Here is a 24,764-nt window from a genome sequence, read left to right on the forward strand (position 1 = left end):
TTAGGGGAAGAGTAATATATTAATGAAATTGTTATACAAATAGAGGTAAAACTGATAAATGTTTCAAAAGACGGGAGCAAGTGAAGATAATGGGAGAGAGAACTGACAAAGGACCAATAAGAGGAATGCTAATTGGGTTTGAGAGTTTAGTTCAACTGAAGTTGTAAATCATGATGATTATATTTATCCAGGGATGGAGATAGGTTGCCTCTGTGGTGGCAAAGCATCTGATGGTTCTAGTTAGTGAATATCAAGTGGTTGGTCAACACCTAGTGGTAGAGAAAATCTGTAGTTTAAAAAGCCTCTGATAAATACGTTTTTAAAAATCTTAGCAAAGTGGCACTCTCCCAAAGAAAGTGCTAGTTATTTTAGATTATAAACTCCCTTTTTAGTGGATAGCACTAAGAGGTAGTACTAGGTCTCTCTAAATTGCTTTAATGATGTAAACATGAGTGAACCAGAAATACACTTACATTAATTATTATTACTATTTTTTCTAATTTGAAACAGTTGCTGATTTTATTTTGGGGTGTTTTCTTATAGTGTTTTTCAGTATAAGTTTTTAATGAATTTATATCACCCTTTAAAAACCCACTTAACCATAAGCAGCCCCCTGCTATTACAAATTCTTTGTGAACCTTGTAAGCAAATATTATGGGCTGCCAAAATGTACTATTTCAAGAGATCCTTAGCCATATTCTACTTAGAATTGTGGTACAGTAGATATCTGGTGAGTATATTTTTGTGTCTGTCACCAACTATTTATTTATTTTTTGCATTGACTTTTTAAATTGTGGAATCAGTAATTATTTTTAAAAATAGTTATTATAAATATGCATAGCTAGTTCTTAGGTTTCTATAAATCACATCAAACCTAAAGGTAAATAAATAACTAGGCACAATCTGCTGTGCATTCAGTCAGTTGTCAGTTGAGATGCCAAAGCACAAATATTTGCTCTATGTGGCTAATACCTTTTAACAAACATATTTGTGTTCTCCAGTCAAGAAAGATTAAGATAATTTTCAAGAACTTGGTGGAGTGGAAGAAAACTGGTCTCATTCAGGAACTCAGGTTCTCATGTTAGCCCTATTATCCTCTCACTTTTCCACCACCCTTGGCTTCAAAATTTCTCAACTGTGCATTAACTAATAGTTTGTACTAGGTGATTTCTAGGATCTTACTGACTGTTAAGTTCTCCAACTCCAAAGACAGCCAGGTAGATTTGGATTTGTATCCTAGTTCTCCTACTTGGAAACCATGTAACTTTTGGCAAATTATATAATTTTGGGGGCATTGCCTTATCTGTAAAACTAAAATAATACTTTATAGAGACTGTTTTAAGGAGTCAGTGTCATAGCATATGTGAAAGTACTTACAACAGTACTTGATATGGAAGAGTTGATTGATATATTTCTTGAAAACAAAACCCCAAACCTGGCTTAATGCTGAACTCGTAAGGAATGTTGACTAAATACTTCTTAGAAGTTGAATTAGTAATCTGGTATTTAAACACAGCAAATTACTTAACCAGTCTGGCTGTCAGCTGAGATCACAGCATTTTTAGATCCAGGGAAATATCAAAACTTAAAAAATCAGGGGCAAACAGCACATTCTTTTACTTAGGTGTCTTTTTGCCTGTTTTGTTTAAGCAAAGATGTAGTACTGCTAGGAACTGTAGCTTTGTGTTGAAGTGAGTTCTCTCTACCTGACAGCTTTGATCTTTGTGTTTTGCTTTCTCTTGGCGTGATAAGCTACTGTTCTAGTTTGCTAGCTGCCAGAATGAAGTATGCCAGAAACAGAATGGCATTTAAAAAGGGGAATTTAATAAGTTGCTAGTTTATAGTTCTAAGGCCTTAAAATTGTCCAAATTCAGACAAGTCTATAGGAATGTCCAATCTAAGGCATCCAGGGAAAGATACTTTGGTTCAAGAAGGCCTGTGACGTTCAGCGTTTCTCTCTTAGCTGGAAGGGTGAACGTGGCAGCTATTTCTCTCCAGGCCTCTTACATCATGAAGCTCCCTGGGAGGCATTTTCCTTCTTTCTCTCCAAAAGTCGTTCGCTGGGGGACTCTGGTTCTCTTGTCCATCTGCCATGGCTCTGCAGCTCTTTTCTCATTCTCAAAAAGGAACTCTCTCCAAATGTCTCATCTTTTATGGGATTCCAGTAAACTAATCAAGACCCACAAAGAATGGGTCAGGACACATCTCCATCTAATCAAGCCTGATACCCACAATTGATTGGGCCATATCTCTGTGGAGATAACCTAATCAAGTTTCCAACCTGTAGTGCCCATTGCTATGGCTTTTCTAGGGTACATCAATCCTTTCAAACCAGCACAGCTACTAGGAAAACAAATAATTTGGTTGATATTTTGTGAGCTTAATTCAAAATAGTTGGCTTACGTCTTGTTCTTTCTTCGAATTTTTAATGTCTTTTTTTTTTTTCAGGAAACATAGTAGTATAAGAATTTTCTCCAGAACATTTGATCGCTGAATCTTCTACCACTTAACAAAGCACAGAATTTTTATATTAATGTGTGTAAATTTAAGCATTTTACTTGTATGCTATATATTCTTAGAGCTCTGAAGATGAGTGGGTTGAAGCTGTTCCATCCCAGGCTCCTAGCAAAGAAAAGGCCTGGAAAGTGCAAGATGAAAAGTCAGAAAAAGAAGACAGTGACCAAATTGTTCAGGTAAGCCACCTGAAATTAAACGAAGATGTATGAACTTTTAAAGGTAGATGAATGCTAAAATGAAAGATGTTTTATAAATTTCCCTAGGAGAAAAATTAGACTTTGAAACAATATGCAATATGAATTACTTGTGTCAGTAATACTGTTTGCTGAGCCTTTCACCTCCTCTTGCTGTGAAAAAGTGTGTGTCTCTATTTTGGTCCCTTAAAGGGCTTGCTACTTCCAGTTGTTGATAGAGAAGTACACTTGCCCTTTTTTACTTGAAGCCTAGTGACTATTACTACTGTTTGACCTTTCTAAGTAAGTGAGTTCAGTCATAATTTTTTTCCTCTTTCACTGAGAGCGATAGTTTTCTCAGCAATATATATAGTAGAATAATTCACATATCTCGAGTAATAGTTTATATACCCAGGGAAGAATGTAATTTATCCATTGTTAGCCATACTTGAGGCAAGAAAGTGAAAAGAACTAGTATTTTAATGCCTGTTATGTGCCAGGCACTGTGTGGGATGCCTTATATCTTTTATGTCATTTAATCCTTACATCAGTCCTGAAAGGTAGGATTTTTTTCTTAGTTAATAGACTTTATTTTTTTTAGAGCCGTTTTAGTTTTACAGAAAAATCGAGGAAAAATATAGTGTTACTATATTATCCTTCCAAAGTTCCTGCTCTTAATACTATTAAGTGTTTATTATTAAGTTCTAATCAGTTTAGATTGAAAGGAATTTTTTTTTCTTAACAGAGGGATGAGTGGATGACTGTTGATTTTATGTCTGTTAAAACTGTATCATTATTATCACTCAAAGCTGATAAAGAAACTCTAAGGAAAATAGAGCAGGAGAAAACCCAAACAGCTGAACAGGTATGTTTACCTTTTGTATGTATGTATGTAACTCTTTGTAACTTTCTAATTTGCCTTTTAATAAGCATATAAGAACATCTATACAAGTGTTTTATTAGTAAAATATTATTTTATGTTTTGTATTGTTTAATAAAATTAATAACAACGATGAAATGACATAAGTTCTTTTTTGTTATCACAGTCAATTTTCAAGCATTTTCATTATTACATAAACAATAAAAAAAAGAATAAAAAATAAAAGTAAAAACGAACACCCAAAACATCCCACAACTCCCCATCCCCCCCCTCCATGATCCACCAATTTTTTGTCTTTGTTTTCTTACTCATCTTTCCATACACTGGATAAAGAGACTGCCAGCCACAGGTCTTCACAGTCATATGGTCACACCTTAAAAGCTATATAGTTAGATGATCATCTTCAGAAAGTAAGGCTACTGGATTATAGTTCAACAGTTTCAGGTACTTCCCCTTAGCCAATCCAATACACCACAGACTTAAAAGGGATATCTACATAATACATAAGAATAACCTCTAGAATGACCTCTCGATTCCATTTGAAATCTCTGGGCCACTTTATTTATTTTTTTATTTATTTACTTGTTTATTTACTTACTTACTTATTTATTTATTTATTTTGCAAGGGTAGGGACTGGGAATTGAACCCAGGCCACTTTATTTATTTATTTATTTTGCAAGGGTAGGGACTGGGAATTGAACCCAGGTCTCCGGGATGGCAGCTGAGAACTCTTCCTGCTGCAGCACCATGGCCTGCCCTCTGGGCCACTTTATTTTGTTTCATTTCAAAGTTTGTTCACCTGTTTGCATGCCTCACAACTTTCTTGCAGCCACTTATCATTCCACTGTATGTATATACCATAGTTAGCCCTTCTGTTCATCACTGATGTACCCTTAGGCCACCTCCATCCATTGTAAATCACGAATACTGCCACCATAGTACCAATGTGCCAATGTCCACTCATGTTCCTGCATTCAGTTCTTTCAAGCATATACTTAATAATGGAGTTGCAGGATCATATGGCAACCCTTTATACTTAGCCTGTTAAAAACCACTATATAGTTCTCCAGGGGCCTGTGCCATTCTACTTCACTCCCCAAAGTGAATAAGTACATTTCTTTCTCCACATTTTCTCCAGCACTTGTATCTTTCTGTTATTTTTAAACAGTTTTATTCACACACCATACAGTTCTTCCTAGGTAGCAGTCAGTGGTTCCAGGTATAATCACATGGTTATGCATTTACCACCAAATCTATATGAGAACATCTCCATTTCTTCCACAGAGAAGAAGAGGGAAAAAAAATGAAGGCTCAAAAAATAAAAAAAATAAATAAAAAGGAGAAACAGTGACACCAAGAATCCCATACCCCTCCCTTATATCTCCTTCTTACTGACATTTAACTTTGGTGTGTTATCTTTGTTACACTTAATGGAAGCATATTAAAATGTTACTGTTAAGTATTGTTCTAGTTTGCTAGCTGCCGGAATGCAACACACCAGAGATGGATTGGCTTTTAATAAAAGGGGATTTATTTTGTTGGTTCTTCAGAGGAAAGGCAGCTAACTTTCCACTGAGGTTCTTTCTTACGTGGAAGGCACAAGATGGTCTCTGCTGGTCTTCTCTCCAGGCCCCTGGGTTCGAACAACTTTCCCTGGGGTGACTTCTTTCTGCATCTCCAAAGGCCTGGGCTGAGCTGCTAGTGCTGAGATGAGGAATGCTGAGCTGCTTGGCTGTGCAACATTGTGCTCTCTCATTTAAGCACCAGCCAATTAAGTCAAACGTCACTCATTGCAGCAGACAGGCCTCCTAGCCGACTGCAGATGTAATTAGCAGCAGATGAGGTTCACGTACCATTGGCTTATGTCTGCAGCAGCAAGACTAGGTATGCTCACCTGGCCAAGTTGACAACTGAATCTAACTAACACATGTCCACCCCTTGTCAACTTGGCAACTTCAAGCATCACCTTAAACAGATGTAAAAAATTCTCTTGCTGTAGACCTGTGAATCTCAAAACAAGTCCGGTGCCAATAAGCAAAGGAGGATATTCACAGGATACAGATTTTCATTTCCATAGGGAGAAATTGGAAGAAACACAGATGTAAAACCTGCAGGGCAAGCGCCGTGGGATTTCACAGTCTGAAAGTCATTCATCCTTCGGCTATAGGAAGTGGCAGTCCCACCCCTTCCAAGGGCCTATGCAGTGGCCGGCCTCTTTCCAAATCAACTTCGGGGAACATCGAGGAGACCACCTCTGGGCTCCACTCTCTCCAAGCATCAGGGCCACCCCTGGGCTGTCTGCCATTTCTGGGGCACACGCTCAACCCCTGCACATGGTGGCAGCCAGGCTCTCCCAGTCCCCCAAGGAGCGTGCTACGCCTTTTCCAAGGCCCGAGGCTGCACAACTCTTCCACTGCAATGAGAGGGGAGACTCATCCTCGCCCTTCAGGGTAAACTCACCCTCTCCATGCATACGGGTGGGTCCACTCTCCTGGCCGAGGTTTCTTGGCTTCAGACCCGAACTTCCATGGTTCTCACTCTGCAGACTCCAATCTCTCCCTTTTATGTCCTCCTTTGTCAAGATTGGCAGTGGTTCCATTTACACCAACAGTCTCTTCACGCACTCCAGGACTTCTCCATCGTTCTCTTCACAGTTCTTCCAAAATCTTCCCCTTAGCCATCCAAAACACCGTTCAAACATATCTGGCATTTGCAAACCACAGCAGCAAGACTAGGTATGCTCACCTGGCCAAGTTGACAACTGAATCTAACTAACACAAGTATAGACCCTAGTTTGCATTGATTAATGTCCCGTTTTAAAGACCTTGTGCTATTGACATTCATTTGTCCTCCTTCATGTAAAAACATTCTTACATTTATACATTTAGTCACCATCATTGTCCCCTCTAGGTTTCACTAAGTTAAACAGTCACAGTCTTTATTTTCTATCTTTCCTTCTGGTATCATACATGCCCCTACTCTTCCTTTCTCAACTATACTCACAATCAGCTTTGTTCAGTGTACTGGCAATATTGTACTACCATCAGATAGTATTGTGCTGTCTATTGCTGGATCTTTACAATCTATCCTTTTGAACATTCTGTCCTCTTTCAGCATCAAATACCTAATCTTTACCCTCTTTTTATCTCCTGTGCTCTCAACTTTAACTCTTAATGTTTGCTTGTTAATATTAGTTCATATTATTGAGACCATACAGTATTTGTCCTTTTGTTTCTGGTTCATTTCACTCATCATAATGTCCTCAGGGTTCATCTACATTGTTGCATCTGTCATGACTTTATTCTCATGTATCATACCTTATAATTTTCTTCCTCTTTTTATCTTTACTGATAGACCTCATTTCTATGCTCTTCTCCAGACCTCTCTCTCCTGTGTTTCCTATCTGCCTGTAGTGCTCCTTTTAGTATTTCTTGTAGAGCAGGTTGCTTGTTCACAAACTCTCTTAGTGTCTGTCTGAAAACATTTCAAACTGTCCCTCATTTTGTAAGGACAGTTTTGCTGGATGTAAAATTTTTCGTTGGCAGTTTTTCCTCTTTCATTTTCTTAAATGTATCATACCACTGCCTTCTTACTGCCATGGTTTCTGCTGAGAAATCTGCTGACGTCTTGTCAAGCTTCCCTTTTATGTGATGGATTGCTTTTCTCTTGCTGCCTTCAGAATTCTCTCTTTCGCTTTGACAATCTGATCAGTGTCTTGGAGTTGGTCTGTTCAGATCTGTTTTGTTTGTGCTCATTTTGTCTTTAAACTGAAATTGAGTTAGTATGTATATATCTGAAACTAAGCCATTAAAATTATATAGTATTATGGTTCAGGTCCTCATGTATTCTTGCCTGGGCAACAAATGACCTCTTAGTTTATTTTTCACCGTCCCACAACTAACTCAGGTCAATTTCTTCAAATTACAGCTTTGATCATGGTAGAAGCTGTTTTAGTTGGCTAAAACTGTCAGAAAGAGTATACCAGAAATGGATTGGCATTTACAATGGGTATTAATTCACTAACAATTTTACAGTTCTAAGGCTGTGAAAGTGTCCAAATTAAGGTATTGAGAGGAAGATACTTTCACTGAAGAAAAGCTGTTCACATCCGGGCTTCCTTTGTCAGATGGCAAAGCACATAGCTGGCATCTGCTGATCCTTTGCTTCTGGGTTTCACTGCTTTCAGCTTCTGGTTCCAGTGGCCTCTTCTCTTAGCATCTTCAGGGCTTTTCTTTCTCAGCTCCTCTGGGAGCTTTCTCTCTAAGCGTTCTCTGAACTTCTCCAGGTGTTTCTGTCTAAGCTCTCTTGTTTTTTTCTGTCCTTTATTCTCTCATAAAGGACTCCAATAAAAAGGATTAAGACCCTCCTTGAATGGGGTGGGTCACATCTCAAATTGAAATATTGTAATTAAAAGGTCTCACCCACAACAGATCTGCAGCCACAGGGATAGATTAAAAGAGCATGGCCTTTTCTGGGGGCACTAAACAGCTCTAAATGACCAGTGAAGTTTTCTATGATTCAGTTTGGCAGGGATGCTTTACCATTTCTAATGCTTCCTTTCTAGTGGACGAAGCTCTTCTAGTGATGTTCATGTATTCTTCTTTTCTTACTCTGTTTATGGGGTTATGGAGTACATTTTCTATTGATAAATTTGGGAAGAAGAAACTGGACATGTTTAGTGTAGCCTAGCCTTCCTTATTCTGTGAAACAGTCTGCCTACAGAGACGAAGAAGGAAATGGAATAGAGGTTGGCCTAGTGCTTTCTACATCTGGAAAAGTCTGTTTCATTGTGGGGTTCACTTAACAGGCTCATTTGACTTTTACTGAACTCTTTTCAGTTTAGCCTTCAACAATAATAAATAAGTCAAAAAATAATTTTTGTCTTCTGTTTCCTAGGCTTTTATTTCTTAATGTATATAGAGCCTGGACTTAAGAAAAGGATGCTATATTTCTTGTTTTCCTTTAGGTCTCTAAACAGCTTCCTGCAAAATAGAGTCCAAATTAATTAGATTAGTCTTTAGGGCAAGTTTCTTTCCCTTATGTAATTTCTATCTCAACCAAACTAGTGGAGTTATTTGGTAATATGACTAATCTAGTTACGTTTGTCTGTAATTTCCTGTCTTTGAATTTTTGCTCATCTATTTCTTTCTAACTTAATTCCCCTCATCTCTGTATGTTTGTATCCTGTTTATCGTTCAGTGTCTATTTCGTATAAATTATGAAACTTTCCCTGTTCCTTTGACTAAAATAAATCCCTTCTTTATGTTTCCTTAGAACTTCATTTGTCCTAACTTGTTATTTTCTATGACGTGCTGTAATTTGATGGTCTTATCCTGTCTTCCTTATGAGATTATAAACTTTTTGAGAAATTTATTTTGTTCATGTTTTTATCTTCTTTAGCTGCTAGTTTAGATTCTGCACATAATTGGTGCTTTTGACTCTGTATATTTAAAATTATAGAAGATTTATTATCCCCTTCCCTATCAATTTTATTTTACCATGCTGCTCTGTAAGTCCTTTGATTTAGTTCTAAATTTTGATAACCTGTAGTAATTTGTGATTTTGGTTAGGTAAAGAATTCAGATCGTTGTATGCAGGTATAAATCATCTAGTTAATAGATGAGTGAGATTAGCCAGTTTTCAAACCTACACAGCAATTTATGTGTGTCATTCTCTGTATATTATCATATTCTTAAGAGATCATAAATATTTGGTTTCTTAATGAGAAAAAATGGCCCTCCTCTTAAAACAAAATGTTATTTTGGTAATGGCAGTGAGGGTAAAATGAATGGTAAGAAGTCTAGACTAATAGTCCTTTGCTGAAGTCTTAGTGTGAAACCATGTTGATGTTTTATCTCTTCACTGGCATTGGGTATATCATTTTTTAAATATTCTCAGCATTCTTCAAGATGTTGGTTGTGAAGTTAATTTGTTTTAATTAACATTTAAAATATATAAAATATCAGCATATATTACTTGTAATAAAGATACAGTTTATGTCTTAAAACTTTTTTTTTTTCCAGTATATCCTTTTTCTGGGTCAGGGTGAAAAGAACAGTTTGAAAGCCAGTACTTGAGGCTGTGTCTGTATTCTCTTGCTTCCTTAGGTCTGTATTGTGCTATATGCTATAGAACTGTAACATTTATGTCTGTCTTTAGCTTATAGAGTTCTATGCCAAATTTTTTTTCAGCCTTCTTTCATAAGCAGGAAACCGCCTCACTAAAGTGTTTGACTTTGAGTGGGGAGACTAGCTCCCTTCTTCTGTTTCAGCTGGAGTCTCTTTAGTATTTATAATCTTATGCAAATTGTGCTCAAGACTGTTACTTTCTGCTTGAACAACTGAGCTCAGTAAGACAGAGGCTTTAGTCCTGCTTACTGCCTTGCATTCCTGTTTTGTTTTGGTTCACAGAGATGTTTATCTTGTTCTGAACTCAAATATGTTTTATATTTTATATATTTTTCTATTTATTCTTTATTCAAGATGTGAAAACCATCTTGAAGAGAAGGCCTGAACATGTTTTTGAGATTGGTTCATGTTAATATATTTATTTCTGATTCACTGCTTTTAATCGTTCTGTATCTTCCATTATCTAATTATTCTTTCCTCTATTTCTAGACACTTATGCATTGTTTACTCTTTTTCACTGTACAAACAGTGCTACTATGAAGGACCGTATATATATTTTCTCTTGCACATATGAGAAACTAGTAGTGGAATTGCTAAATTATAACTAGAATACATAACTAGAAGTGAAATTGTTAAGTTATAGAGTATGTACCTGTCTTCTTTTACAAATATTTGCAGAGAGATAACAATTTATACTATCCAAGCAATGTTTCTTTACCAGTACTTAATAACTATATTTTCAAACTTTTAACTTTTTGCCAGGTTAATTATTAGATGAGAAATGAAATTTCATTGATTTGATATGCATTCATCTCATCACTAAAACTTTGACTTTTCATGTATTTTGGTCATTCAAATTTCCTATAGTGTGATTTGCTTGCTGTGTTTTCTTTGCCTATTTTCTACTGGGATCATTTATCTTTTCCTTACTTATTTTTAGAAATTCTTTGTATATACAATCTTTTGTCTTTTATATGTTTCAGAGAGCATAACACAATTTGCCTAGCTGGTTATCATTTGTCCTATTCAGTAATCCTTTTTCTTGCTGACTATCTGATGTTTACCTCTCTGAGTGTTTAGATAAGGCAATTGGAAGAACTTCCTTGATTGTAAGTTCTGTGGGATTTTGTAGTGAATTAAAGAGAGGGGACGATCTTTTTTGATACAAACAACTCTAAGAAAGAAAACCCTTAGGGTTTTGCTTATCACTCTTGGCTAATGCTTTAACTTAAATTTGTCCTCTGAAGATTCTTTATTTTCTTGTCAACTCATTGATACATTTTAAAAGATTAAGAAAAATTTATTCAACATTTTTGTTTTTAGTAGTATGGTTCCGAACATTCAACTCTTTCCATTTCTCTTCATCCCTCTGTCATGATTAGTTCTTCCAGGAAGCATTTTCTGATTTCCTAATTTCAATTTTTTGTGCCCCTGCTATTTAAAGCATCATTTACTTTCATAGTACTTATCTACAGTGATATTGCTTAATTGTCATTCCCCCTTCACTAGACTGTAATTTCTTGATGGCAAGGACCATACCTGTCTTATTCATTGATAGCTGTTAGGCTACTATTTTCTCTTACCTGGACTACAGCCACAATATTTCAACTGGATACCCACCCTCTATGCTTGTCCTTCTATAATCTTCCTCCACACTGAAACCAGTTTGATCTTTGTGTGATACAAAGCTAACTACTTTCATGATTCACAGTTGCCCCTAAGCAATTAAAAATGCCTTATATGGCCTACATTCTGATTATTCTACAACCTAATCTTGAATCACCACTCACACTTCTAAGTTCTAGCCAGACTGAAGTACTTTAAGTTCCCTGAAAATTTGGTGCTTTCTTTTTCCTCTGAGGTTTTATGAAATTATTCCTTCTACTGGAACGTATCTATCACACCCTACAAACAAACAAACAAACAATCAGAAAACTTTGTTAATTCCTGCCCAGTCTTAGGTCTAAGAACTGAACATTTTACTTCCTATAGGAAGTATTCTTTGATTCTTCTGAATGAGAGGGGTTTGAATTCTGTTTGCAGCTTTGGCACTTGTACATCTATCTTCAAAGTGTTATCTGTTGTTTGTTTATTGTATGTAGTCCTCGATCATAAGTGAACAAGGGCTGAGCTAGGCATATTGACTGTTAAATCTCCTGCATTTAGCACAGTTTTGAGACACGGTAGACATTCAGTGAAAGCATTGAATGAATCAAGTTTGACATTATCTCTTACAAGTTATGGACGAGTATATCTTAAGAGTACTTTAAATGACTTTTCCAACGTCACAACTGTTAATTAGGTCTCAGATTTTTAATTTATTATTTGTAATTTTTTGTAGTGTGGTTATTTTAAAATTCTGACCTTTGAAATGTTTTGTTATAGTCCAGACTTTTGGAAAGAGAATTGAATCCGTACTGGAAGGATGGTGGGACAGGTCTTCCACCAGAAGATTGTAAGGTGTCATCAGTTAGTAAAGGTATGCCTATATTTTGGTTGTAGGTACACAGGAATTTCTCAGAACTTTTCATTCTTAAAGGAATGACCTGAGTTTGTTGGTAGACTGGTAAGATCTATTATGAATTCCAAAATGCATAATAATAAATAATTCAAATCAGATTATGGAATGTATTAAGTCTAAATTTTTTCACTGAATATTTAAATTATTCTGCTTGGTGCTTTAATGTTGACCAAGGCCTGAATTACCTGTGCCTGTGTATTCACAAAGCACTGATGTATTTTTGACTATTTGATGTGAAATTTGTATGGTTTCATAATATGAGCATCTGTGGATTATTAGTAGTTTTGATTTACATATGACAGAGCATTGATAAAATATTTGTAAACTTTTGAGGCCATATTCGCATTATTAGTACTTGGGAATATTCTTTTAATTATGATATATTTAGGAGTAAGTTGATTAAGTAAATATTTTTATATTTGATATCTTTATTTTTAAGTTTCTGTTTTGGGTGGATTAATAGAAAGTATGCTTCTGTGAGGATATAAAATGCATTTGGTTTCTTACAGTCTATAACAATGTGAAAACCATTAAGTGAAATTTCATGCAAATAATGTGTACACAGTAAAGATGTGGTTTCACATCAGAACTTTTTCCTTTGCCAGCGTTAATAAAATGTGAATTGACCTGAGGATAGTGCTTTTATTTTCCAGCAGATGGAGACAAAATATTTAAGGTGTCACATAATGTACTTTACAATATAATTAAGAAAATACATATTGCCAATTAAGTGTTGCATTGACAAGTCAATGAAAATTTTGTTTACAAACCTAGGATACCAATGGTAGTAGTATATATATTATCATGTTATCTTTTTATTCAAGTGATTTTTCAGTAGGGCATTTTTCTGCTTTTTTATATATAGTTTATTTTTATTTTGGCCATTTGTTGTAATTCTTTTGTATTTTAGGTAGATATGTCCCTAGAACCACCTTATAGGTTCCTTTATAATTATTATTTAATAATTTTACTGAAACAATCAGAAATTATAACTTGATTGCCTGAGTGGGCAGACATGTCTCTGCTGGGTTACATAATAGTAGTCTAGTCATCAGATGGGTGACAATTGAAATACTGTTCTATAGAAACTTAAAAAAAAAAAAGAAGACTATTAGGGGAACAGTAAGTTAGCTCAGTAAACCATAACTATGTAGGGCTGATTTTATGATTTGTGCTTTTACTACCCACATTTTCAAAGAGCAGTCAATAAATTTATCTGTGGGGAAAGCTTAAAATTGACAAGATAAATCTTTAATATTTTCAGTCAAGAGGGTCTTAACTCTACTGGGTGGAAAAGACGTAGAGTTTTTAGGTGGTATCTTTCAGCTGGCTTAAACAGATGGCAGAACCAAAGACACCAGAAGTAAGATGGCTTCTCAGAGAGCCTTTCTCCTTACCCTTCGTATCATTCATATCATATAGTGTATGATTCCCTTCATAGCATTCATCATCATTTCCCTTTTCCCTTTTCTTAAATTTATTTAGAAGCAGAAAAAGTGACAGAAAGTCCTGGCATGCCAGACACCCATTTTTAAGTTTTCAAAAATGATCTCCATGTACAGATAGTTTCCTTCTGTTTAGACCAGTGCTGGGGCTGAAACTCTGAGGCACCTAAAAGTTGTTAAAACCTTAGTGTTAAAAAGGAATATGTAGGTGACCACAAAGTTAAGGATTCAGACTTTGGAATCAAGCTGCTTGAGGTTAGAATTTTGACATTTCCACTTATTAGAATATTTGATTGTATCTTTATCTCAGCATAGAGGACTGGGACCATGCCTTATTCGTGTTTTTACCTCTTACTGTGTTTAACAAATTTTATAATCATTCTAGATATTCACTAATTAAATTTTAGACTGAATTTTATGATAGATGATGCTGCAAATTGGTAATTTTGTTTGCTTTTTAAGTATTAAATTGTGTTGATTTCTATTATATTAAAAAAACTTGATTATTGCCATGTGTGATTATAAGGTTAATAGTATTGAAATAGAACATATAATATCACTAAAGATAACATTATTGTATAAATATTTTTTAAATTGTGAATTTAGCATGTGACTGAATTGACTTAAAAGTGTTTATTCTTGTTAGATTTCTTTGATAAGTGTCAATACAGAGGAATAAGAATAATCTTACATTTCCTCTGAGGTATTTTTTTCTGAGCTATATTGATGTTTTCGCAATTATAGACTGTTCAAGAAATTTTTATTATGTCCATCAGCACTTTATCAGTTTCACAGGTGATTCTTTGAAATGACGATTTGTTTCTATACCTAGGACATTAACACACGTATTGATTATGATGGGTTTCTTTTACCTATCACACTGTAGATTGCATATTTAGATTAATTTCCTACTGAGTAATTGCACTATCAGTATTGAACTCAGATTATATAAATAAAAAAGCAAGAGCAAAGTAAGGTTTTGAATGAAGAGTTAATCATGTTAAGTAGAGATCTACATTGCAAAGTAAAGAATATCTTAGAGAGGCCACATTATTTTAGAATAGATTGCTTGGTAGAGATAACATTTTGAGACTTGAACAAGAGAATAGAATTAATTTGAATAGAATAGAATTGTGAAATCTTCTTTTAAGTAAACTTTGTATGGAAGTACAATACATGTATAGAAAAGTACAGAAATCATAAGTGTGCTGACTGCTCATTTTCATAAAGTGAAAACATGAATGTAATCACACAGTTCAGGAAACAAAACATCCTCAGCAACCAGAAGCCCCCTTTGTGGTCCATTCTAGTTAGTGCCTTTTGCCCAGCAGGGTAACTACTACAATCAAAGATAATTTTCGCCTTGAATTGTACAGTATGCCCTCTTTTGTTTCAAGCTTCTTTTGTGCATATTTTGAGATTCATCCATGTTGTCATGTATAGTTATAGTTCATCATCCTTGTTATTGTAAATTAGTCTGTTTTAGGATATGTCACATCTTTGTATCCATTCTACTGATGATGGATATTTGGGTTGTTTTCAGGCTGAGATTATTGCAGATTGTTCTACTGTGAACATTGTTCTGCATAATTTTTGGGGGGAGGGGTCTGTTTGTGTGCATTTCTGTTGGTTATAGAGCTAGGGTGATCTTAAATCAGTCCTATTTTTGGGCAAGTGGAGTAAATTTAAGTTATTGATTAGATTTGCTCTTTACGCATATCAGAAGTGAGATTTGTATAAAGGGAAATGTAAATAGCTTAAAGTTCATTGCAATAATAGGCATTTACATGTTCATGATTGGCAATCATGACTAAAGTAGGATAATTTGTTTTAATGCACATTTCAGCTTATGTTCTATAAGTCTGTCATTTGTTCTTTGTTTTTTTTTTCTATGTATAGTAAAAAAAAATTTTTTTTTGGTCATTTTTTATTTGTACTGCAGCTAAGGTAGCTTCACCTTCCTCTCATTTCTCCTCTGATGTGTGTACCTTTATTCCTTATTTATTTCTGGGAATGTCCTCCCTGCTTTTCTATTTGTTTATAGAAGCCCAACTTATTTTTTTTCAGCCTAGTTTGTGAAATTTACCCTGACCTCCTAGTTGAAAGTAACCTTTCATTTTTCTAATTTTCTAAAACCTTTTATATCTTTTTAAATGCTTATCATATATTATCTTTATTGTAATTGTGTTTATCTTTTTAACCTCATTCTCTTACATTGGAAAATTTTTTGAGGATAGTTTTATCTTTTCCTTCCCTATAGTGACAGAACTCTGTACCTTGTATATATAGTCACTCAAATATATGTTGAATGAATTTTAAATGCCTTATGATTTTTATATATATTCAAGAAAAAATACTTTATTATCTAGTTTAGAAGTCATTGCAGAGGCAATAAATATTAATTTTATGATATCCAAAGGAAAGTATAACTGGTATTTATATTGGAATTTAGTTTCAGTAGTAGAAGATGGTGGATTAAGCTGGTTAAGGAAGTCATATCAAAGAATGAAGGAACAAGCTGATAAACAAAATAGAAATTTTGAGGACATTGTAGCCGAAAGATATGGGGTGAGTCTCTCCATTAAGGGGATTTTTATCATTTTAGAGTTATAGGACAAATTAATGCCTTTAACTACTTGAGTTGCATTGATATTCAATTTCAAACTTATATTCTGTTGAAGTTATTTTCTGCTTTTCGTTATTATGTAACTTAAATAGCATGTTTTTATTGACGTAATGAATATACAGTTAAGTATGTAAAGCTGAAGTATGTGTTTAATGCTATAATAGTATTTTCTTATTGTGATAAAATTCAAGTTATGCAGGAAAGACTTCAAAGTATACTTCTATAGATAACTACTGTTAAAATTTTGGTATATTCCATAGTTATTTTCCCATGAGGGCACGTATACTTTTAAAACAATGGAACCAATGCTGCTCATGCTATTTTAGAACTAGCTCCCATATTTACCATATGTGAATTATCTTTGTTTTTCAGTTTACAGTGATACCTTTCCCCCCTTATTTCCTCTTTGTTCAAGTTTAGAATTAGTAAGATTTTTAAAATATAGGCAAGCCACAAAAAGAAAAGAGAAAAGAAAAGGAAAAGCAGATCATCTTTAGTCCTAAGAGAATCTGTTAATGTCTTCATACATATTCTAGATGTTTTTTCTATTTATTATATACATTGAAAATATGCAGTTTTATAAATGTGGACTCATTACTTATTATGATAGACATGTGATGACAGTAGATATATATATATATATTTTAACAACCTAATATTTTCTTATATATTTGTATGGTTGTACCATTATTTATTTATTTGTCAGTGAATGGACATTTATGTGTTTTTTTCAACCTTTGTTAAATAATACTATGCAGAACATTTTTGTACAATACGTTTTGCATACTTATCTGATTATTTTCTAGATATGAATTACTCAAATTGAAAGTGCTGGCTTATAGGATATGGACATTTAAAATGAAATAAATATATTGCCAAATTTCTCTACAGAACAATTGTAGACAAAAAATTATGCTGTTATTAAAATATGTCTTTCATCATATGATTTTTAACAGTAAAATTATCATTTTTTTAGTGTCTCTGCTGTTATGATAGGTAAAAAATGGTTTTTTTGGCTTTTATTTTTATATATTTATTGCTAGTGAATTGAAAATTCTTAAACATGTTTTGTGGCTATTTGTATTTTTTCATGAGTTGGCTTCTTATATTATTTTTCTTTTGGGATATTGATTGGTCTAACATTTTTTACCAAATCTGTTTTTCCCCCTAAGTTTCATGTTTGGTTTTTAATTTGTTTATATTTGCTGTGAATAAACTTGAAATATTTTTACCTAGAAAAATCCATCAAATTATTCCTTCATAACTTAACTGCTTTTGGGGAAATTCATTGACAGGACTTCTCCATCCCAAGGTCTTAAAAATGTGTACCTATATTTACTTTGAGTACTTACTCATTTTGTATTTTATATTTATCTTTAATCATCCTGGAATATGTATTTTCATATGCTGTAAAGTAGAGTGCTAACATTCCTCAAATTTTAGCTAGTCATTTACAATATATTGAATCAAATTATTATTTTCTCATGATTTGAAATAACATTTATTATATTAAATTCCATTATATACATGGGTTATGTTCCTTTACTCTCCAATCTGTTGTTCCATTGATTTTTTGCCTTTTCCTGAACTTGTATCAGACTGTTTTTTTTTTTTTTTTCACTTGGGCAGGTACCGGGAATCAAACCTGTGTCCCTGGCATGGCAGGCGAGAACTCTGCCTGCTGAGCCACGGTGGCCTGCCCCAGACTGTTTTAATTGTAGTTTCAGTAATTCATGCAGATGGCAAATTACTAGTGAATACCTATTAATGCTGGGTCATTCTTCTGTTCTTTGAATGATTTTCTTTTTTATTCATGGCATTTCTTTTAATATACTACTGAATTAAATTTGTTGATATTTTATTTTTAATTTGTATCTTTCGATATAAAGGAGATTGGTCCATTGTTTCCTTTTTATGTTATTTTTATTAAGTTTTGATAATAGGGGCTATGCTAAGTTTATTATTTGAATTGTGAAGGTTTATACAATTTCTTAATGCTTTAAACAGATGAAAATCATAGGGAGACATTTAAAAAAATATTTTTATTGAGAAATCTGTATATACACACACACACAGTCCAACCATATTATATAATCGGTGGTTCATACATCATCACATAGTTATATATTCCTCACCATGGTCATTTTTAGAACATTTGCATCACTCCAGAAAAAGAAATCAAAAGAAAAAAAAAAACTCATACATCCCATGCCCCTTAACCTTCCCTCTCATTGACCACTTGTATTTAAATATAATTTTTATCCTTTATCTTCCCCTATTATTTATTTATTATCCTTATTTATTTTTATTTTTTTTGACTCATCTCTCTATTCCCTGCATAAAAGGAGTATCAGATACAAGGTTTTCATAATTACATAGTCAAATTATAAAAGCTATATAGTTTTACAGTCCTCTTTAAGAATAAAGGTTACTGGCACATGGTTCAACAGGTTCAGGTACTTTCCTCTAGCCCACTCCAATACACCATAAACTAAAAAGGGATGTCTATATAATGCATAAGAATGACCTCCAGGATAACCTGTCGACTGTTTGGAATCTCTCAACCACTAAGACTTTATTTTTTCTCATGTCTCTCTACCCACATTTGGTCAAGAAGTGTATCTCATTCCCATGACCTGGGTCCTGGCTCATTCCCCAATATTCAGGTCCCACATTGCCAGGGAGATGTACACCCCTGGGAGTCATGTCCCATGTGAGGGGGAGGACGATGAGTTCACCTGCCAAGTTGGCTTAGAGATAGAGGTCACATTTGAACAACAAAAGAGAGTCTCTGGGGGTGATTTAGGCATAATTATCAGTAGGCTTATCTTCTCCTTTGCAGGAATAAGCTTCATAGGGGTGAACCCCAAGATTCAGAGCTCAGCCTATTGAATTGGTTGTCCCTGCTGTTTGTGAGAATATCAGGAACTCCCCAGATGTGGAAGTCGAACATTTCCTCCTTTCTCCCCATTCCCCCAAGGGAACTTTGCAAATTATTTTTTATTCTCTGTCCAAATTACTCTGGGATATATAAGGACATCACACTAACCTGTACAAACCAACAAGATTTCACACCCTATTCAAGAGTCCATGTAATTATGATATTCAAGTAAACTGACTATAGAAGTTAAATTAGATAATGTGCTATGCAAAACATGAATTTTGCACCAAATACACATCTCTCCCTTTGGTCTCACACAGAAATTGAAGTTTGAAGAGACAGACCATATTACCCAGTATTTTGATTTACCTTACTGTGAGTCTCAGGTGTCACACAAATACCTGAAATTTGTATATTATAGTTAGTCCATATGAGTGAGGCATAATAATAATATTTGTCTTTTTGTTCCTGACATTTCATTGAATTACTGTCCTTAAGTTTCATTCACCTAGTTGCATGCTTCACAACTTCATTCCTTCTTGTAACCATTCAGTAATCCATTGTATGTAAATGCCATAGCTCCCCCTACCGTTTCTCAGTAGTACCTTTAGGCCACCTCCATCTATCTGTTGTGAATAACAGACACTGCCACCATAAACACCAGTGTGCAAATTTCCATTTGTTTCCCGCTCTCAGTTCCTTTAGCTATATACCTAGCAGTAGGGTTGCTTGATCAATGGCAACCCCACCCTTAGCTTCCTGTGGAACCACTGCACCACCCTCCCGGAGGGACTGCACCTCTCAGCTTCTCTACTAACAATAGGTACATCTCTTTCTCCACATTTTCTCTAGCACTTGTTTCTCTCTGTTTATTTTTAGCCAATTTTATTCATAGGATATACAATGCAGCCTAAGTAAGTAGACATGCCTTTGCCATCATAATCTATATGAAGACATTTCCTTTTCTTCCATAAAGAATCCTTACCCCTCCCCCACCTCCCAGCTGTTGACCTTTAGTTTTGGCATAATGCCTTTGTTACATTCAGTGGAAGTATATTACAATGTTACTGTGGACTACAGATCCTAGCTTACGTTGAGTGTACTTTTTCCTGTATACCATCCCATTTTCAACACCTTGCAGTGCTGACATTCATTTATTCTCCCTAATACAAAAACATTTTTATATGTGTACATTCAATCACTGTCATTGTTCACTCTAGGAATTCCTAAGTGATGCTGTCTTAGTCTTTATCCTCTGTCTTTCCTTTAGGTTTCCTGTATGCCCTCATCTCTTTTCCCTCAACCATACTCACATTCAGCTTCATTCAGTGTACTTATATTATTGTGCTACTATCTGGTAGTATCATGCTATCCATTTCTGAATTTTCACAATCAGTCCTGTTGCATAATCTGTATTCCTTCAGCACCAAATGCCCAATCTCTACCCGCTTTCTGTCAACCCAGAGAGATATTTTTAAATAGGACTTAAAAAACATTGACTTTGTGGTCATGTAGTTCTGAATTTTAATATTGCCTTTGTTATTATCTGGTGCATGACCTTACCTTGATTTTGTTGTTGTTGTTGATTTTAAAAACAGAATTATTAGTATCCACTTCATAGGAATGTTATAAACATTTATAATAATTTGAGTGCTTTTCATATGCCTAGGCACTGTTAAATTGTTTTATATGTAATTAACTCATTTAGTCCTCAAAAAAATACTACTATTCTTATTTTTTAAATGAGTATACATAGGTTAAATAACTAAGATTACATGGTTAATAAATAGATTTGAACGTAGGTACTGTGTCTCAGGAGCCCACTAAAGTGATGTAAAATGTGTAATATAGTAAGTCTTATATACATTGTGGTAACTGCTGTTTTTATTGCCATATTTTATTGTGTCTAAGAAATTACTAATTACAGATGTACTGTTATTTTATGTATCACTAAGAAAGAATAAAGCTGCTCAGTAGGCAGTGCTTTCTTTCCTTAGAACTAACTAATTAGGCTTTCCCACTTTAAATTAATCTATTCAATGTATCTGGGCAATTTTTTTGACAGTTTTCGTTTACAAGCTTTTCTGGGTTTTGAACTACTTCTTTTTCCGTGAGAGTCTATAATTGTTTTAACAATTCAGTAAGTAACCTCTTGAATTACACTGAGAGTAGGAGTTACTACTTTTTAAAAAATTCCATCTCATCTGTTTTTTTTTTTGTATTACTCTTTGTTTTAGTGCAGGGAATTTAGTCTAAGTGGCTCTCCTTTTGAGCTCCTAGATCTTTTTCATTATTTGGTAATTTTTTGTTTACCCTTTTTTTTTTTTAAGTATCAGTATTATGGTAGGATAATTATGTTTTTTTGTGTGTGTGAGTTTTTTCTTCCATGTGTCACATGACAATGGATCATGGCAATATGGTATATGGGGCAGGGGAGGGACAAGTCACTGGACCCTTTTTTAATTTTAGATGTTTTGTTCAATTTTTCTCCTTTGTAGTCAATGGAAATATTTCAATCGAAATTAGAAGAAGCTGAAAAAACGGCATCCAAAAAAGAAGATTATAGACAAGAACGATGGAGAAAATCAACATATTCAGATAAAGCACAGAATAGTCAAGATAATAGAAAATCAGATTTTCTAAGTTATAATAAATGTTCAAAGGATAGATATAGTGCAACAGATATTACAAACGATATCAATAAAGATAAGTTTATTGGTGATGAAAAAGGAAATAGATCAGGGTCTTTAGAAACAAGAAGTGAATCCAATCTAAGACAAAACCAAGAGTTTTCTTCCCTTAGAAATTTGAGATCTCAATTCTTAAGACCCTCTGATGATGAAGAAATGTCATTTCTCAGCAAGGGCAGAGATTTTGAACCAAGTTCATCTTCAGCATCAGTATCTCAGGGTTCTTTGAGTTGTGGTTTTCAAAAACCCAGTAAGAACAGTAAAGGCAGTTTATCATCATGGAGTCAATCTGACAGGAGAGAGGGAGACAAGAGACATTCAAATCAAAAGCCATTAGAAACCAGTAGCGGTAAGGACTGCCGAAACATTCCAGAACACGTGAGAGGAAAGTCACAGGATGAAAGCTTAAGAGATGATTCTCTGAAGAAAGAACATCTGCAGGATACAAAGTCCTCATTTTCTGGGTATCTTGCCATTTATATTTTAAACTGATAATTGAATATTAAATTCCAGAGAATGCAAAGAACTCAGCTGTATTTTGAGAACATTAGTTTTTAATGAAACAGGAGTTTCATCTTTTTTAAAATTGATGAAAGAGATAAGATATACAGATTTAACAATCAGTAGTTTTGTTTATGGATTGTATTTTATTTTAGTTTTATTTAACCATAAGAACTTGAAAAAAATCAATAGTTATATTTGTTCAAAATGTGCTGCTTTTTTTGCAACTTCAAAAGCTGAGTGCATTAATTTGATAGATTTTGTTGCTGGTGCTGTGTTATCTTCTAAGGAAATGACTCCATTGCTAAGTACAATTATATTTGTAAATATTGCATGCCTCTGGGTGATCTAGGAGACTGAAAGAAAATATGCTGCCAGGGTTAAAGTATAAAGTGACAAAGATATGCCAAACATACTGCAGAGGGAAGAGAGAAATAAATAATCCACTCTTGATAATTGAAGGTTTTAAAGATCATTTTAGAGTTTTAAAAGTGAAATATAGATAGGGTAGTGATTATATTTGTAATGATTAGAAAAATAGGAAGCACTTGCTGGTTTTATTTGTATGTACCTGTTGCACTTACATGCAGCTGGGTCAGAAGAAGAAGAGTCCTAGGTTGAGTGAGATCAAACCTAGGCACACTGATTTAGCTAAAGGGATGGCCCTGGTGAGGATAGCTGGAAATCCAAAATAAGAACCAAAGGATAATGACAGACTTAAATGATCATTAATGTGCTAATAAAAAAGACAACAATAACAAAACACCTGCCACCAAATCAGTGGGACACTGTAGGAAGAGGTTTTAGGAAATAATAGGATTCAATGGCACTAGTAAATAAAAGTATGTGGTTTGGGATCATGAGTCTAGTAAATCACTTTTATTATTAACTCCATCTGAAGCTGTGGATTATAAAGCACAGTAGGTAGTAGTTTATATTGGTAAGGAGTTGGCAAAATCTGGACTGAGTTTTGGAGCTCCAGTCAAATGGGCTCTGAGTCAGGTCAAGGCTTTGGACCCAGGTGACTGAAGGACAGATCCATTTGTGTTGACTGGATAAATATGAAGTCTTAGTTTCCTAATACTGGTAGAATGGAGTATACCAAAAATGGCACAGCTTTTATAAAGGAGATTTATTAAGTTACAAGTTTACAGTTTTGAGGCCTTTGAAATGTCCAAGTTAAGGCATCTAGAGAAAGATGCATTGACTCCAAAGAAAGACTGATGTCTGTAACTTGGGAAGGCATGTGTTAGCATCTCCTGAACTTTCTTCCTGGTACGTTGCTTCCAGCAACTTCCTCTAAAGGTCTGTGGACCTTCATGTAGCTTCTCTGGGGCAAAACTGTGGCTTGCTTAACATCTCATGGGAAGGCACATGGTGTTGTCTGTTGGGTTCTGCATTTCTGAACATCCGTGTCTAGGTACCTACTCTCTCTCTTGGCACTCCAAGCATCTCCACATGTCTGTGACTGTGTTGCTCCTTGTTCCTGCCTAGCTCCTGTCAGCTCTCTCAGCTTCTGGTATCTCCTGGGGCTTCTGTATTTCTAAATGTCTGTGTCTGCATATGAGATTTCTCCAAAAAGTTTCCCCCATGTAAAGGACCCCAAAAAACTAATCAAGACCTACCTTGAAAGGGCAGAATCACATCTCCATCTAATCAAAAGGCCACATCCACAACTGGACACACCACATCTCCATGGAAGTAACCTAATCTAAAGGTCCCATCCTATATATTGAATCAGGATTAGAACAAGGCTTTTCTGGGCTACATAACAATTTCAAACCAACACACATAACAAGGACTATAGAATGTTTAAGGCTGTGCGTACCTATATAATTATCTAGGCTTCACTTTTTGTACCTTGGGTGGTAAATGATTTCTAATACTTACTTGCTATTTCTGATATCATTAAGATTGGCTTAATGTTTGGTGATCTGTAGGTCTTAACTTCTGTGACTGCAGCTAAACAGAGTATGCAAGGCAATTTTACACTGGTAATATTCCATTTGGTTCTCTAATTGCTTCATATTTATATGTTTTATTTAAATTGGAAACTGGTAGTTATACCGTAATACAGACACTCACTAAACGCTGTTTTTTTTTTTTTTTTTTTTTTTTGACTGAAGACAGTATTCTTTATTAGCGGTGTTAATAAAGGCTTTGTATGAATTCCATGATTGGCTGGAGAGGGAAGGAAAAAATCTAAGAATCTTCTATATATGTATGAAAAAAATTCATGAGTGTGTAGAGTTGTATATAGTTGCGGATTCATCACTGCAAACAGTTTTAGAACAATTACTCCAAAAAAAAAGTAATAAAAATAAAAAAGAACACCAAAAACATCCCATACCCCTTATCCCTCTCCTCCCCCCATTATTTATGTATTATCTTTATTTTCTTA

General features: G+C 34.6%; 1 protein-coding gene across 2 annotated transcripts in view; it reads left to right on the top strand.

The window, feature by feature from the left end:
• CWF19L2 (CWF19 like cell cycle control factor 2) overlaps nucleotides 1-24,764 on the top strand; it is a 151,774-nt gene that overhangs the window by 35,226 nt on the left and 91,784 nt on the right. For both annotated transcript variants that reach the window (XM_077113082.1, XM_077113083.1), the window contains exons 4-8: nucleotides 2,580-2,693; nucleotides 3,436-3,555; nucleotides 12,085-12,178; nucleotides 16,118-16,233; nucleotides 21,671-22,326. In XM_077113082.1, coding sequence (XP_076969197.1) covers nucleotides 2,580-2,693; nucleotides 3,436-3,555; nucleotides 12,085-12,178; nucleotides 16,118-16,233; nucleotides 21,671-22,326 — 1,100 coding nt within the window. The remainder of the gene's footprint in view (nucleotides 1-2,579; nucleotides 2,694-3,435; nucleotides 3,556-12,084; nucleotides 12,179-16,117; nucleotides 16,234-21,670; nucleotides 22,327-24,764) is intronic.

Source organism: Tamandua tetradactyla, chromosome 8 (genome assembly GCF_023851605.1).
Source record: "Tamandua tetradactyla isolate mTamTet1 chromosome 8, mTamTet1.pri, whole genome shotgun sequence".
Classification (NCBI taxonomy): domain Eukaryota; kingdom Metazoa; phylum Chordata; class Mammalia; order Pilosa; family Myrmecophagidae; genus Tamandua; species Tamandua tetradactyla.